The 18,706-nt window shown below is 42.2% G+C and overlaps 1 protein-coding gene across 1 annotated transcript in view; it reads right to left on the bottom strand.

The window, feature by feature from the left end:
• LOC126292252 (chymotrypsin BI-like) overlaps positions 1–18,706 on the bottom strand; it is a 155,523-nt gene that overhangs the window by 36,227 nt on the left and 100,590 nt on the right. Inside the window, exon 4 of the mRNA XM_049986149.1 lies at positions 7,378–7,479. Within this exon, the coding sequence (XP_049842106.1) occupies positions 7,378–7,479 (102 nt within the window). The remainder of the gene's footprint in view (positions 1–7,377; positions 7,480–18,706) is intronic.

The raw sequence follows: 18,706 nt of genomic DNA, 5'->3' as shown, positions 1-18,706 counted from the left end.
TATCTCATCATACATTTCTTCAATTTCTTCATCATCTGCAGAGATAGTTGGCATATAGACTTGTACTACTGTAGTAGGCATGGGCTTCGTGTCTATCTTGGCCACTATAATACCACATGTCGTATATGTAACAAAACCGGCCACTTCAGACGGGAATGTCCGCAGCGTACTTTTGTTCTTAAAAGTAATGTGATACAACTTAAATGGTCTATTACCAAAGAATAGACCGGATCAGCTGGTTGAGGATGTTAATGCAGCGGGCCAAGCTGATGTCTCCCTTTACGAAAACAGCCAATTTCCCCTTTTAACAACAAAGGGAAACCCTGTTACCACTACTCGTGAAACTGAAATACAATCGAAAAAATGACCTCTGGAGACAACTGATAGTTGTGACCCAAGACCAAAGAATGTTCGGTACGAAACGGTCCTACACGAGTCACTGGAGGAAATTAAGAAAGTTTACAAGGAAATCTGTCTGCTAGCGGTACAAGAGAAAACCTCAGAAGTAGAAAAAATGGAACAGTAACTAATAAACTGATTGAAGTGTTATTCCATGCTGAGCCTGCCGAGAAAACTGTTAATAGTTTAACTTAACACTGAATCACGGGAAACTGAATTAGTTCATGAAAACAACTACATAGTGCCAGCACAATGGCGCAGTCTTATTCTGTCACCACTATAGACATAAATAAAATAAAGTCCAGTTTGAAATTTTCGGCACTTAAGAAATTTTTGTACGAATCCGCGACTGATTTTGCACTCTTACAAGACGTTCTAAGGTCGGGTTTAGTAATTCCCGGTTATGCCAGGAAATTCTCACCGAGCTGACAGGGCATCTTTCTTCAAAGATGAAATGACTTACATGTTAAGGAAAAATCCAAGGCAGTTATTATTTGGAGACGATTTTAATTGTGTTTTAAATCGAAAAGATCATTTACCTAACTTTAATGTCTCAAGTGAACTAAAACAAATAATTACTGGTTTGGAATGAAGGATATGTTGGAAATCAAATAACCCTCCATTGTTAAGGGCTTTTATGTCACGGCAACATCTCGTAGCAGGATTGATAGATTATACATTTCTAACAATCTTGAAACTTCCGTGACAAAAGTAGAGACCATTCCTACGTACTTTTCAGACCATTGAAGTGTCTTAGCTTGCATAAATCTAACAAGACAGCCAGTTCCCCGATTCAAGAATCAATGGAATTTGAACATTTCCTTCTTAGTAAGTAACGATTTAGAAGACGTGATTAAAGACGCATGGGCAATATGCCTGCGTGCTTATAGTAGATATGCTACTGATATCGCTTGGTCGGTTAAAATAGCGAAGCCAAATTTAGAAAAGGTTTTTATTCAGTACAGTTCCCAGAGCGCAAGAGAAATGAAATACACTATAGAATATTACTATTCCGTTCGGAGAGATCTATATGATCAGGTCTCTGCAGATTACTCACTTCGGATTTCGGATAGCAAACATCGAAAAAGCCAAAGCCAAGTTACTTAATACGAAGAGAAATCAAGTGGAATTGTTGAAAACAAAATGGAAGGCAGATTTGGTGTCAGAAGACGAAACTACTTCCCTGTATCATTTAGTGAAGTATTCGAAGAATGGAAGAAGGACTTTTATTGATGAAATTCGCACAAAAAACGGTACGATTCTCAAAACTCAGCAGGATATCATGGACGAGATTTATCGCTATTATTACGAGCTATATTCTGTAAATCAAAGTAGTGATGCGTCCTTGGAAGAATTCCTTGACATCCTAGACCCACAGCGGACAGAAGGTGACAACGAAAATTTTCTCGAGGGAGTCAGTGAAGAGGATGTGTATGCCTGTGCGCCTCACCACCAAAAAATCCCCAAGACTGGACGACCTGCCAGCAGAGTTTTACATCCGTTACTGGCCAATAGTGGGTGCGAAAATCACGGAAACTGTAAGTCATGTTATTCAGGGTAAAATGATTCCTGCTGAGTTTAAGGAGAGTAAAATTGTTCTTGTGCCAAAAAACAATGGAAACAAAGATTTAAATAATTTCCGTCCAATTTCACTGCTGAATTCTGATTATAAATTAATAGCTACAATAGTAAGCAAGAGAATTTCATGCCTTACAGATAAAATTACTAGCAAACATCAGAACTGCGAGTAAGGCAGAACCATTTTTCAAACTCTAGCTGAATTCAGGGATATCACTGCAATAACTTCTATTAAGTGTGCTTTATGTTTTTTTTTAATTTTTATAAACCCTTCGATATAGTTAATCATGAACATCTTCTACAGACGTTGAAGAAACTAGGTTTCAACGGCAGGGTCATGGACTTCATAAAGAACATAGCAACTGGAATAAATGCTAAAATAGCGATGAATTATCAGCAATCCAGGCTGACAGAAATAAAACGAGGTGTTCCCAAAGGGAGTCCTCTCTCCACGTCGCTCTTCGCCATTTCAGTGGTACCTTTCCTTGGACATGTCCATGCTAGATTAAAAGGATTAACATTATCAGGAAATAAACCAGTTATAAGAGCCTATGCTGACGAAATAGGGGTCATTATACGGAATGATGAAGAGGTAACCACGCCAGCAACAGTGATTGATACGTACTGTAGAGCATCTGCAGCCAGTGAAAACGAAAAAAAAGTAAGGTGTTAAATCTCAGAGGTTTTGAGAATGCCAACGTCGAGTGAGCAAAATTAGTCCGACAACGTAGAACACTTGGGATCACCCTGACAGCATGCCCAATGAAAATGACGGCTTTAAATTCGAAAGCTCCAGCAGATAAAATGCGAGGAGCCATTATAGAGAATTAACTCGATATATGAACCAAGTTCAAAGAACGAAGTATATCAACTCATACATCATTGCTAAAGCTTAATATACTGCCCAGCTGTTTCCAGTACCGAGAACGATAGCGAGGAGAATAACATCCAAAACAACAAACTTTTTGTGGGAAAGTGAAGTGTTCAGAGTACCTGCTAAAGTGGCCACTTTATATCCTAAAAATGGTGGACTAAGATTAAATGATATAATGGATAAAGCCTCTGCACTTTTTATCAGAAGGGAAGTTAATTTAATAAGAGACTTGTGAGAAAGCATAACCAGCCAACTTTTCGAGATCATTAAACCTCGAAGCCTGCTTCCCCCGATTGACGTGTAGAATGTCAAAAGTAGTTAACAGCATGTGAGGGTTTTCTATGTTGAGTTCAGTTATGCAAGTGCCGAAATCATACAGTCACGACACTTAATATCAAGAGTCATAATGCGGGAACGAAAGAAAAGAGAAGGGAGGAACAAAATAGGACGGCAATTTCCAAACATTCATTGGATTGAGATTTCGAAAAACATTAGTTCTAATGTATTTTCAAGACACTTAACAACATAGTTGGCACCAATAAAAGACTGTACGCAATCGGATTCTGTGAAACAAATTTATGTCGACAATGCCATCTAGCTGACACAATAATTCACAGATACACTTGCAGCGGTCATATGAATAGTTGGAAGCTGATCCGAGAGCAAATAGCTCTGATTACAAGGACATCTCCTGAGAGTATATCGCTGTCATTGATGCATAGGATTGAAGCACGCAATTTCCCAGAGGCGAAAAATAACGCTATGTTCTGGTTGCTGGGTAATTTTGTTGATTATGTCATTAACAAACTAGGATTTGACAGAACGATAGACCTCAAGGTACTCATGCTGTGTGAATGCTACAAAATTAGAAGGTATTCGAATCACAAGAGAAAGTTCGGTAATATGTTAAAAATTATATTTGAAAGAATGGACATTGGTTAATATAAAAAAGAAGACTGTGTTGACAGTGATGTATTGTAGTTACCTTAAGGAGATTATTGAAATGTTTACTGTAAATTTATTGTGCATGTTTTTTCCACTTTAGAAAGTAGTTTTTGAAATTTTGTAAGCTAACATACAGAACCTATGTGACAGTCAGATTCTGTGTCTAATAGTGTCAACATCTAAACATTAGAGCTGCATTATTGGTTTATAGTATGTATATGAAAATGTCTTTATGTATATGGAAATGTCTTTATCGATTGGTTAAAACCGTAAGATTGTATCTGATATAATGTAATATTCAATGGCTGGCAAGTTGCTATGTTCATTTTTGAACTGTGATGTTCAAGTCAGTTTCCCAGTGAAAGATCTATTACATAGGTCTGATCACTTCAGTTAATTAACATTCCATAAATGTACAGAAAGTGTAGTTGGAAGGCTAGTCACCTTTATAACATATCTTTTCCGCCATTCTCAAGTATTTAAGAGATTGTCTAATAAAATTATTAAATTGTTTTTATGTGCGATAGGCATAAATCTTCCATATTCTGTATAAGTTTTGGTGACTTCCATAAAATTGCATGAAATGCTCATAGCTAGCCCGACTGAGCTGAGAAGGTAAAAGATCGGTTTCTTCCCTTAACCTGTCTCTCAAGCAGACGATTTCATTTTATACATTAATATAGTAAAAATTATCCCAAAATCTCGCTGATATCCTTCATAAAGTGATATTTATGCTTCTGTAAAGATTAGAGCACATGTAATTGAAAGTGCAGTTGTTTATTCATTCATGTTTGAATGTCTTTAAAAAACTTTTCTTGATCTTCAATTAATTCTTTCTTGTAATTTAGTCAGTAACATAATCTCCTGTTGTATTTCTTGAACATCAGCATAATTGCAATGAACAAATTGTTGTTGTTTAAATCATTTCATGTAGAACATGTGTGCATGGTTAGTACATGTACTTAGTATGTATTTGGAATGTGTAACATTGTTCCTTAAATAAATGTTTATAAAAAAACAAAAGAAAGATTGCTGAGTGGTCTGTCACCCCTCAACTTGCACTATTTTCCATCTGCTGCTTTCCTGGGTCATTGCCTTGGACTAACGACAATATAGGCAATTGAGGTAAAACTTCTACCGCTCCTTCAGATGGCTTAATTCGTCCCACTTCTATGACCTGATACGGTCCTTGGTATAGGGTCAAGACACTTTTTGTCCTCCATCGCTAAAACCCACTGCTGTAGTTACTACTGTGGTGACTTGCCCAGTGCTTCCCACCATGTCTGATCGAGCTAAACCAGAAATGGAAAGATTTCAGAGCATGGAAGAAATAACCCCAGTATTGTCTAGCCAGTCCTCAACTAGCCCATGGTAGTAATTTTGTGCCCAAAGAGGTCACTTAGAATTTGTAGCGATTTGAAGTCTATGATGATGATGATGATGATATCCAATTCCTAGAGAAGAGGAATTGTTGGAAAAAAGGGCTGGGAGGAAATGTTTTTCCGAGATCCCACTGACGACTATTTTCAGTAGCCTGTGATGATAAAACAGTTTCTAGTGGTTAGTACACAAATTTCAATTTTGAAGATGTGTTAGAAAACCATATAGAGAGTGCTAATATAGTGATGGGAGATTTTAATGCACAGGTAGGCAAAGACAGAAAGGGATTTGACCACGTATTGGGATGTTTTGGACATGGAGGCAGAAATGAAGAAGGGGAAAGGCTCCTGGATTTGTGGTAGAGGAATGGAATGAAAATAGCAAACAGCTGATTTATGAAGAGAGAAAGTCATGTTATCACCAGATACAGTTGGGATGGAGGAACCAAGAGTGTAATTGATTATATTCTAGTAGATAGGGAATGGGGAGAGACAGTAACAAATGTAAAGGTAATTCGAAATGTGAGTGCAGATGGAGACCATAGATTACTGGTGGGACAATCGAAAATGAATTTTACTAAATCGAATAAATGAAAAGATAGATAAGGAGCTGAGTGAAGAACAGCATGGGTTTAGGAAAGGAAGAAGCATGATCGACCTGATATTTTCTATATCCATCAACTGATGGAAAAATGTTGGGAGTATAAAAAACGGGTGATAATGGTTTTTATAGACATAGAAAAGGCATATGACTCAGTTGACAGGGACAGACTCTGGGAAGAAATGAAGAAGATAGATATAGAAGATGGATACATTTATGTTATAAAGACAATGTACAGAGGACACAATTTTAGAATTAGAACACCATTGGGGAACTCTGAATACTTCGAAATAAGACAAGGACTTAAGCATGGAAGTATTCTATCTCCCGCACTTTTTAATGTTATGATGGAGGGAATGAATAGGGCAGTTAAAGATATAGTAAAAGACGAAAAGATTATTTTTGCAGATGATATGGTAATATGGGGTGATAAAGAGGTTACAGCTTAATGCCTGGAAGGAAATAGTGAAAAGGTGTAGATCAAAAATAAATAAAGATAAGAGTGAAGTAATGGTATTTGGAAGAGAGAAAGGGATCAACGGAAATATTACCTTGAATGGAGAACCCCTCAAAGTTGTAGAAAGTTTCACTTATTTAGGGAGTGAAATATCTAGGAATGGAAGAATAACTAACGAAATTAATAGGAGGTTACAGAAGGGAGTCAATTTCTATCAAACAATAAAATACCTGATTTGGAATAATGAAGTTTCAGAAAGAGAAAAACACCTTATGTATAAGAATTATAACATCCCTATTGTCACCTATGGTGGAGAAACATGGGCAATGACAGGAAGGGACTGGAGCAGACTGCAAGCAGGTGAAATGAAATTTCTCAGAGCATTTAAGGGAAAAACAAGAATGGACAGAGTAAGGAATGTAGATATTAGAAAGGACCTTAAACAAGGAAGTATGAGAGAAGAAATTGAAAGAAAGAGACCAAGATGGTACGGACATGTTAAGAGGATGCATGGGCAGAGACTCCCCAAAATTATGGAAGAGCTTAAGATGGATGGTAAAAGACCTAGAAGGCGCCCAAGAACACGGTGGAAAATGGGAGTGAGAATATCTGTAGAGAGGAGAGGTGTGACCTGGCAGCAAGTGGAGGAAGAAAAGTGGTGGGAGGACCGAGCCAAATGGAGAGGACTCATCAGCACCCAGACCCGGAAGTAGCTGGAGCGGGATTCGGATATAGATAGATAGATAGTACACAAACTAGCATGCCATTCGGCGTCACAATCTCTTCCACTGCACTTTAGAGAAATCTTTAGCACCTCATCCAGTGTATGACTTAACTATCCACACGTTGTATAACCAGTCTCAAAAATAGGTAGAAGTTAGTTGCCACAAAATTCTGTGACTGAAGAATTAACAATACATTCCACACAGCTTTAGACAGGATACTTCATTATGTACAGCTGGTTACATTTGCAAATGCAGCACAAAACACAACATCGTGTCTAGCAACGACAAAAGTGTACGAAATGGGGAAAACTGCTCGTGATGCTGTCTAGTGCGCATCCCTTTACGTGATTGTAATTACCATACTATCTTTTACTTCGTTTAGATAGGGGTCAAAAAGTGAACTGAGGCAATAAACTTACCACTCTCATTAATATATCCCCAGCCGCTGACCTGAGCGCGTTGTCCCACGAAGGATTCGTTGACCTCGAGAACAGAAGGTAACGCCACCACGTTGATGTAGCCTAAAAGACAAAATATTACGAATTATATATTTATATTTTCTAAATTTGGAATGCAGTATATTAGTACCCACACTGAATGAATTTCACACATCAAAAAAGTTTTGCATCACCTCGGTTCCGAGAGTTCTGGAACCTGTACAAAAAAATGGTTAAAAAGGCTCTGAGCACTATGGGACTTAACATCTATGATCATCAGTTCCCTAGACCTTAGAACTACTTAAACCTAACTAACGTAGGGACATCACACAACATCCAGTCGTCACGAGGCAGAGAAAATCCCTGACTCCTCCGGGAATCAAACCCGGGAACCCGGGGAACCTGTACAGAAAATTGGAATGGAGATCAACATAAACATCGTTTCCGCCCTTTTTATTGCTCATGAAAACCACACATTACGTGTTGTACCATCACACAGAGAGACCTTCAGAGGTGGTGGTCCAGACTGTTGTACTCAGCCGTACCTCTAAAAACCAGCAGCACGTCTTCTTGCATTTATGCATGACTGTATTCGTCATGGCATACTATCCACAAGTTCATTAAGGCACTGTTGGTCCAGGTGGTCCCATTCTTCAACGGCGATTCGGTGTAGGTCCCTCAGAGTGATTGGTGGGTCACGTCGTCCATAAACAGTCCTTTACAATCTATCCCAGGCATGTTCGATATGGCCATGTCTGGAGAACATAATGGCCACTCTAGTCGAGCGATGTCGTTATCCTGAATAAAGTCATTCACAAGATGTGCACGATGGGGCCACGAATTGTCGTCCATGAATACGAATGCGTAGCCAATATGCTGCCGATATTGTTGCACTATCGGTCGGAGGATGCCATTCACGTATTGTACAGCCGTTACGGCGCCTTCTATGGCACCAGCGGTGTACGTTGGCCCCACATAACGCCACCCCAATACAGCAGGGAGCCTCCACCTTGCTGCCTTGCTGGACAGTGTGTCTAAGGCGTTCAGCCGACCGAGTTGCCTGCAAACACGTCTCCGACGATTGTCTGGTTGAAGGCGTATACGACACTCATCGGTGAAGAAAACGTGACGCCAATCATGAGCAGTCCATTTGGCAATTGTTGGGCCCATCTCTACAGCATTGCATGGGGTCGTGGTAGCAAAGATGGACCTCGCCATGGACGTAGAGAGTGAAGTTGCGCATCATGCAGCCTATTGCTCACAGTCTGAGTCGTAAAACGACGTCCTGTGGCTGCAAGAAAAGCATTATTCAACATAGTAGCGTTGTTGTCAGGGCTTCTCCAAGCCATAATCCGTAGGCACCTGTCATCCACTGCTGTAGTAGCCCTTGGGCGGCCTGAGCTAGACATGTGATCGACAGTTCCTGTCTCTCTGTACCTCCTCCATGTCCGAACAACATCGCTTTGTTCACTCCGAGATGCCTGGACACTTCTATTGTTGACAGCCCTTCCAGGAAAAATGCAACAATGCGGATGCGATCGAACCGCGGTATTGACCCTCTAGGCATGGTTGAACTACAGACAACACGAGCCGTGTACCTCCTTCCTGGTGGAATGACAGGAACTGATAGGCTGTCGAACCCCCTCCGTCTAATATGTGCTGCTCATGCTTGGTTGTTTACATCTTTGGGCGGGTTTAGTGACATCTGTGAACAGTCAAAGGTGCTGTGTCTGTGATACAATATCCACAGTCAACAGCTATCTTCAGGAATTGTGGGAACTGGGGTGATGCAAAACTCTTTTTGATGTATGTACTTCAACTTTGCCGTCTACTTATTAGTTGGCAAGGTGTTCTGACCTGCAATGTTTTGCTATAGTAATAGATGCGGTTATCAGAATAATAGTGGGCGATGATTCTAAATGGATTCCAGTTTTTCCGTGAAAGCCTGCTCACAAAGAAACCCTTGTTATACGGTCCTGAACTCTGCAATACAGTATAGCCACCTACACATCAGACTCCTTGTCAAGTCATGTTTGACCTGACATTCACAGTGGTTACTTTGTTTTATCTTCACACTCCTCTTGCTATTTAGCGTCTCGGTAGTGGAGGAAGAAGAATAAGTACGAGTATTTGTCTTTACACTAAATAACATCACAATTATTTTTACCATTTTTAATGTGAACGACGGAACCGAGGTGAGCTCTGTGTACTCTGAGACGAAACGGAGTCCAATAAAGTTACTTCATTTGTAGACAGGATGCAGCTCTTAATCTAAAGACAATAAATGCTACTGGTGGACTCATCGAAACAATCACACTTAGTAGCGAATATTGTCAAGCACATGTGTCAATGTGTTATTTAAATCATATGCCAATGAACTGTCGTGAGTGTTTTATGAAAGTGAATTGCTTCAAAGTAATTTAAGAATGTGGATGTCTGAAATGCAATGTACTTTTAAAAAGAAATTAAAGAACTAAGTTTGCTGAAAGAACAAAGCGCCTGATCTTGATGAGCTACTGAAAAGAGCGACAATGTACTTTTATACTGTTCTGTTATTTGGATTCAAACAAGAGAAATATTCTCAATAATTACGAACGAAAAAGTGTAACACACTTTCAGTTACTTAATTACAAGATAATCATACCAGATCGATATTTTAATGTATAGTAAATGCCTAATTCCATTTCAGTTTTGTTCTAATCCAGCACTATACATCATTGTGTGTCCGCCCCCGGTAGCTCAGTGGTCAGCGCGACAGAATGTCAATCTATTGGCCCGGGTTCGATTCCCGGATGGGTTGGAGATTTTCTCCGCTCAGCGTGTTGTCCTAATCATCATCATTTCATCCCCATCGACGCGCAAATTGCCGAAGTGGCGCCAAATCGAAAGACTTCGACCCGGCGAACGGTCTACCCAACGGGATACCCTAGTCACACGACATTTATATCATTGTAGAGTTAAGTGAATTGAAAATGCCTTTTCCATTAACGTATTTACCGCTCAGCGCACGGATCTGAGAAATTAATGTCAGGTTCTCCAATCACACACGATAAGCACACGTAGAATGCTATCGAATGTGTCAATTAAGTACCGTATAGTGTGGTCGCTATACCTGTCGTAGCCAACAAAATAATAGCTGATTGCACCAACGTCAATTAAAAGTTAACCACGGTTAAGTCGGAATTTAACCCTGGTCGACGCAAAATTTGACTGCACCAATCTCGTTTAAAATAAAATGATTGAGATAATCGTGGCTGGAGACTCGTTCATCTTGAGTAGATTGCGGTTAAAATGAAGCAAATACATGCCGTTTTTAGGTGGAGGCACGTTTTCATGTTTTAAATGGTACAGAATATGAAGAAATATTATATTTTGACCATGTAAATCTTAACCGCAACCCTACTGGTGTACTTTGGGAAAAGGGAAATCTTTCCGAAGATTACCTTAACAGGAAATCAGAAGACAGATTTCGTCTTTAAAATGAAACATTGTGTTGTTTATTAGGTCAAATCAACGTGATTTCGCAATTTCATACTTACTGGAACAACCCTGTCTCGTCTACCAACAATCTTCTAATGCCATTAAGGGCATATGCATCTGGTGCATTTCATATAGTTATTGATAACTGGGCTAATGTACATAGTACAACAGCGCAAATAATGTTTAGTAATGTATCGGGGATCATAGCAGCAATGTCTCCGCAATACAAAAAGCTTAAGTCTGCTGGATGGATTTCCTGGTGCCTTTGGTACAGTGAATTTCAATACCACATAGTTCTGATTGCATTTGTCATGGTTAAATATCAAATAACAACATCTGTATATATGCTCTTTGAACAGTGCGTACCAGTTCAGAAACATAGCTGCATAATTGAAACCATTGCCTAATTGGTAGCTTCGGGAGCTGCGAAAAAAAGTAGCTGGATTTTGTTCACCCCCTTTTAACATATTAAAATTTTCACCTTTTGTTTTCTAGAAGATTTTGGGTTTCTCTTCTTAATTCAATAGAATTATTACGTGAAGTACTATTATTTACTGTAAATAACATTTTGGCTGCAGTTCTTTTTGCAAAGGTCAATGCCTGCAATGTGGTCCCAGTGGTAACTTAACTATCATCAGCCTATGTATGAAAGAACACACAGGAAGCACACTCAGAGTTGTGTCATTAAGAAATTTCGTGTAAATATACACTCCTGGAAATTGAAATAAGAACACCGTGAATTCACTGTCCTAGGAAGGGGAAACTTTATTGACACATTCCTGGGGTCAGATACATCACATGATCACACTGACAGAGCCACAGGCACATAGACACAGGCAACAGAGCATGCACAATGTCGGCACTAGTACAGTGTATATCCACCTTTCGCAGCAATGCAGGCTGCTATTCTCCCATGGAGACGATCGTAGAAATGCTGGATGTAGTCCTGTGGAACGGCTTGCCATGCCATTTCCACCTGGCGCCTCAGTTGGACCAGCGTTCGTGCTACACGTGCAGACCGCGTGAGACGACGCTTCATCCAGTCCCAAACATGCTCAATGGGGGACAGATCCGGAGATCTTGCTGGCCAGGGTAGTTGACTTAAACCTTCTAGAGCACGTTGGGTGGCACGGGATACATGCGGACGTGCATTGTCCTGTTGGAGCAGCAAGTTCCCTTGCCGGTCTAGGAATGGTAGAAAGATGGGTTCGATGACGGTTTGGATGTACCGTGCACTATTCAGTGTCCCCTCGACGATCACCAGAGGTATACGGCCAGTGTAGGAGATCGCTCCCCACACCATGATGGCGGGTGTTGGCCCTGTGTGCCTCGGTCGTTACAGTCCTGATTGTGGCGCTCACCTGCACGGCGCCAAACACGCATACGACCATCATTGGCACCAAGGCAGAAGCGACTCTCATCGCTGAAGACGAAACGTCTCCATTCGTACCTCCATTCACGCCTGTCGCGACACCACTGGAGGCGGGCTGCACGATGTTGGGGCGTGAGCGGAAGACGGCCTAACGGTGTGCGGGACCGTAGCCCAGCTTCATGGAGACGGTTGCGAATGGTCTTCGCCGATACCCCAGGAGCAACAGTGTCCCTAATTTGCTGGGAAGTGGCGGTGCGGTCCCCTACGGCACTGCGTAGGATCCTACGGTCTTGGCGTGCATCCGTGCGTCGCTGCGGTTCGGTCCCAGGTCGACGGGCACGTGCACCTTCTGCCGACCACTGGCGACAACATCGATGTACTGTGGAGACCTCAAACCCCACGTGTTGAGCAATTTGGCGGTACGTCCACCCGGCCTCCCGCATGCCCACTATACGCCCTCGCTCAAAGTCCGTCAACTGCACATACGGTTCACGTCCACGCTGTCGCGGCATGCTACCTGTGTTAAAGACTGCGATGGAGCTCCGTATGCCACGGCAAACTGGCTGACACTGACGGCGGCGGTGCACAAATGCTGCGCAGCTAGCGCCATTCGACGCCAACACCGCGGTTCCTGGTGTGTCCGCTGTGCCGTGCGTGTGATCATTGCTTGTACAGCCCTCTCGCAGTGTCCGGAGCAAGTATGGTGGGTCTGACACACCGGTGTCAATGTGTTCTTTTTTCCATTTCCAGGAGTGTATATTCATATCTCCTGGTTTTATGAAATGCGCCATTTTTGTATGTTGTAAGTAAATAACCTTTTCACTGTTGATGAGCAGTTTTGGAAAAATCTCCACTTTCATTCAAATGAAATTACGAAATTAATCTCTGTCTAAAAAACTATGTGATGAAGCAACCATTTTAGAGTGATGATAGTCAACGCAGCATCGGGAGTATCTATGTTACCCATGTGACAACTGTCATCGCAGTTTATAGTTTAACTAAATATTATTAAACTGGAAACCGAAAGTGGGATGAAGATTCAATTTAGTTAACGAACAGTGTCTACTAGAAGTCCATATACGTTGCACGCCATTATTCACTGGTCAAGCCATTGACAGGACCTGGATCTTCTTAACCTACACCTTAACTTCAAATTTCAAGAAATTAGGCCTCCTTTTCTTGCTCTGCATATCGTATATACTCACATTACGATAACAAGCTGAAACACGCGCGTAAGCTCAATACCAAGATATGTGTGGATATGCTGCTTCAGCCAATTTGTACAAAGTTGAGTATTCGTCAATAAATGTTTGTGTCCTTGTCACTAATAGTTATCAGTGTTCCCGCGTTCCACTCGTTCTCTTCTCCTAGCGTTTCCCTCAGTGCACTACATTTAGTTGAGGACGGCGACGAGTAAAATAACTCTCTGTGGTCGCATCAAAAGTACGATACAACAGCTGGCGCCGAGGATGGGACAGGATCTCCGCAAGATACAGCATTAATTTTTGTTTTTGCTCCCTCACCTACTTACTCTTGCTATTTCTTTTTACACTTCTAGTACGTTAGTATGTGGACTTTTGACCCACGATGGACACTACTACTGAGATGAGTGTGACATATCGTGTGTGGCGTCTAATCCAAACTCATTATAGGGAAGGGTTACTTAGTTACAGAGCAAGCAAATCCAGCAGTTGCTGCAAACCATGATGCAGCTAACACAACAACAACAGGAGGATCTACAAACCGCCTCAGCAACAGCCACCATCAGCCATTCCACCATTTCGAAGTTCCTATAAACAGCATAAGGACTGGTCGGAGTACTTAGTTGATGAATCATACGGTGTCACGCCAACTGCAAGGTGCGACGAGCAAAGCATTTTTTCTTTCAGTAGTGGGCATGGGAGTTTACAGGCTCACAGTGACATTGTTTTTTGACATATAACCATAACAGGTAGAGTATGACACTTTTCTTAGCAAGTTAACCACTTACTTTGATGAAGAAACACTCGTGACTGCTACAAGGTTGAAACAATTCTGCCTTCAGTGGGCAGCAGTTCACGCTCATAAAAAGTGGATCACTGCATTACAAGACCTCACTGGGCGTCGCAAATTTTTGTGTCGTTGTGGACAATCATACATATATGGCACTCTGTGTGACGCTATAACTCAAAATACACTACTGGCCATTAAAATTGCTACACCAAGAAGAAATGTAGATGATAAACAGGTATTCATTCGACAAATATATTATACTAGAACTGACATGTGATTACATTTTCACGCAGTTTGGGCGCATAGATCCTGATAAATCAGTACCGAGAACAAACACCTCTGGCCGTAATACCGGCCTTGATACGCCTAGGCATTGAGTCAAACAGAGCTCGGATGTCGTGTACAGGTACATTGCCCATGCAGCTTCAACAGGACACCACAGTTTATCAAGGGTAGTGACAGGCATGTTGTGACGAGCCAGTTGCTCGGGCACCATTGACCAGACGTTATCAGTTGGTGAGAGATCTGGAGAATGTGTTGGCGAGGGCAGCGGTCCATCAATTTCTATATCCAGAAAGGCCCGTACATGACTGAAACATGCGGTCGTGCATTATCCTGCTGAAATGTAGGGTTTCGTAGGGATCGAATGAAGGGTAGAACCACGAGTCGTAACACATCTGAAATGTAACGTCCACTGTTCAAAGGGCTGTCAATGCGAACAAGTGACAGAGACGTGTAACCTAATGGCACCCCATACCATGACTCCGAGTGATACGCCAGTATGGCGATGACGAATACACGCTTCCAATGTGCGTTCACCGCGATGTCGCCAAACACGGATGCGACCATCATGATGCTGTAAACAGAACACGGATTCATCCGAAAAAAATGACGTTTTGCCATGCGTGCACCCAGGTCCGTCGTTGAGTTCACCATTGCAGGCGCTCCTGTCTGTGATACAGCGTCAAGTGTAACCGCAGCCATGGTCTCTGAGCTGATAGTCCATGCTGCTGCAAACGTCGTCGCACTGTTCGTGCAGATGGTTGTTGTCTGGCAAACGTTCCCATCTGTTCACTCAGGGATCTAGACGTGGCTGCACGATCCGTTATAGCCATGTGGATAAGATACCTGTCATCTCGACCGCTATTGATACGAGGCCATTGGGATCCAGCACGGGGTTTCGTATTACCCTCCTGAACCCACCGATTCCATATTCCACTAACAGTCATTGGATCTCGACCAACGCGAGCAGCAATGTCACGGTACGATAAAGCACAATCGCGATTGGCTACAATCTGACCTTTATCAACGTCGGAAACGTGATGGTACGCATTTCTCCTCCTTACACGAGGCATCACAACAACCTTTCACCAGGCAACGCCGGTCAACTGCTATTTGTGTATGAGAAATCGGTTGGAAATTTTCCTCATGTTAGCACGTTGTAGGTGTCGCCACCGGCGCCAACCTTGTGTGAATGCTCTAAAAATCTACACATTTACATATCGAAGCATCTTCTTCCTGTCGGTTAAATTTCGCGTCGTTAGCACGCCATCTTCGTGGTGTAGCAATTTTAATGACCAGTAGTGTATTTCTAACGACAGAATTCGCGCTGCTACTTTAAAACAACATGATCCTTCTTTGGTCACAGTATTATAGTTAAGGTTAAGGGCGTGGTCTAAGGGAGCCGGCACGGTATCTGAGCGTGTTCGGTCAGAGGGATAGCTGCCCTCTGTAATAAAAAAAACTGAGTTAATTGATCAACAACGACCTTCAACGGATGTCCTACGACGTCCGCCCCGAGCAGAAGCAACGAACAAAACCGAACAAAATGATATATAACAAAAAAAAGTGGGGTAGCGTCTTTGATTCATAATCAAAACGTCTTCGGTCTCGGGTTCGATCCCCGCCACTGCCTAAATTTTGATAAATAATCAGCATTGGCGGCCGAAGACATCTACATCTACATCTACATCTACATCCGTACTCCGCAAGCCACCTGACGGTGTGTGGCGGAGGGTACCCTGAGTACCTCTATCGGTTCTCCCTTCTATTCCAGTCTCGTATTGTACGTGGAAAGAAGGATTGTCGGTATGCTTCTGTGTGGGCTCTAATCTCTCTGATTTTATCCTCATGGTCTCTTCGCGAGATATACGTAGGAGGGAGCAATATACTGCTTGACTCTTCGGTGAAGGTATGTTCTCGAAACTTTAACAAAAGCCCGTACCGAGCTACTGAGCGTCTCTCCTGCAGAGTCTTTCACTGGAGTTTATCTATCATCTCCGTAACGCTTTCGCAATTACTAAATGATCCTGTAACGAAGCGCGCTGCTCTCCGTTGGATCTTCTCTATCTCTTCTATCAACCCTATCTGGTACGAATCCCACACTGCTGAGCAGTATTCAAGCATTGGGCGAACAAGCGTACTGTAACCTACTTCCTTTGTTGTCGGATTGCATTTCCTTAGGATTCTTCCAATGAATCTCAGTCTGGCATCTGCTTTACCGACGATCAACTTTATATGATCATTCCATTTTAAATCACTCCTAATGCGTACTCCCAGATAATTTATGGAATTAACTGCTTCCAGTTGCTGACCTGCTATTTTGTAGCTAAATGATAAGGGACCTATCTTTCTATGTATTCGCATCACATTACACTTCGCTACATTGAGATTCAATTGCCATTCCGTGCACCATGCGTCAATTCGCTGCAGATCCTCCTGTATTTCAGTACAATTTTCCATTGTTGCAACCTCTCGACACACCACAGCATCATCTGCAAAAAGCCTCAGTGAACTTCCTATGTCATCCACCAGGTCATTTATGTATATTGTGAATAGCAACGGTCCTATGACACTCCCCTGCGGCACACCTGAAATCACTCTTACTTCGGAAGACTTCTCTCCATTGAGAATGACGTGCTGCGTTCTGTTATCTAGGAACTCCTCAATCCAATCACACATTGTTCATTAAACGACTGTGGGGAACTGTGTCAAACGCCTTGCGGAAGTCAAGAAACACGGCATCTACCTGTGAACCCGTGTCTAAGGCCCTCTGAGTCTCGTGGACGAATAGCGCGAGCTGGGTTTCACACGATCGTCTTTTTCGAAACCCATGCTGATTCCTACAGAGTAGATTTCTAGTCTCCAGAAAAGACATTATACTCGAACATAATACGTGTTCCAAAATTCTACAACTGATCGACGTTAGAGATATAGGTCTATAGTTCTGCACATCTGTTCGACGTCCCTTCTTGAGAACGGGGATGACCTGTGCCCTTTTCCAATCCTTTGGAACGCTTCGCTCTTCTAGAGACCTACGGTACACCGCTGCAAGAAGGGGGGCAAGTTCCTTCGCGTACTCTGTGTAAAATCGAACTGGTATCCCATCAGGACCAGCGGCCTTTCCTCTTTTGAGCGATTTTAATTGTTTCTCTATCCCTCTGTCGTCTACTTCGATATCTACCATTTTGTCAACTGTGCGACAATCTAGAGAAGGAAGCACAGTGCAGTCTTCCTCTGTGAAACAGCTTTGGAAGAAGACATTTAGTAATTCGGCCTTTAGTCTGTCATCCTCTGTTTCAGTACCATTTTGGTCACAGAGTGTCTGGACATTTTGTTTTGATCCACCTACCGCTTTGACGTAGGACCAAAATTTCTTAGGATTTTCTGCCAAGTCAGTACACAGAACTTTACTTTCGAATTCATTGAAAGCCTCTCGCATAGGCCTCCTCACACTACATTTCGCTTCGCGTAATTTTTGTTTGTCTGCAAGGCTTTGGCTATGTTTATGTTTGCTGTGAAGTTCCCTTTGCTTCCGCAGCAGTTTTCTAACTCGGTTGTTGTACCACGGTGGCTCTTTTCCATCTCTTACGATCTTGCTTGGCACATACTCATCTAACGCATATTGTACCATGGTTTTGAACTTTGTCCACTGATCCTCAACACTATCTGCACTTGAGACAAAACTTTTGTGTTGAGCCGTCAGGTACTCTGTAATCTGCTTTTTGTCACTTTTGCTAAACAGAAAAATCTTCCTACCTTTTTTAATATTTCTATTTACGGCTGAAATCATCGACGCAGTAACCGCTTTATGATCGCTGATTCCCTGTTCTGCATTAACTGATTCAAATAGTTCGGGTCTGTTTGTCACCAGAAGGTCTAATATATTATCGCCACGAGTCGGTTTTTTCATCCGGCATAAGAAGTCAGCCTCATTCTGCCAACGGCCTTGTCAAAGAGGGCGGAGGAGCGGATAGAGGTTCAGGGCACTCTCTTGTCCTAGGGGTGGGAAATTGCCCCTAAAGGCGGAAGAATCAGCAACGATCAACGACATGAGGATGCACAAGGCAATGGAAACCACTGCATGAAAGACACGTAACGTGTATCCACAAGACATGTGGCCTGTAGTTGAAGAGGTGTCATGATGATCTCTCCATTGGCAAAAGATTCCGGAATAGTCCCCCATTC

Source organism: Schistocerca gregaria, chromosome 9 (genome assembly GCF_023897955.1).
Source record: "Schistocerca gregaria isolate iqSchGreg1 chromosome 9, iqSchGreg1.2, whole genome shotgun sequence".
In the NCBI taxonomy this organism is placed as follows: Eukaryota; Metazoa; Arthropoda; class Insecta; order Orthoptera; family Acrididae; genus Schistocerca; species Schistocerca gregaria.
This window is presented reverse-complemented; position numbering and strand designations above follow the sequence as displayed.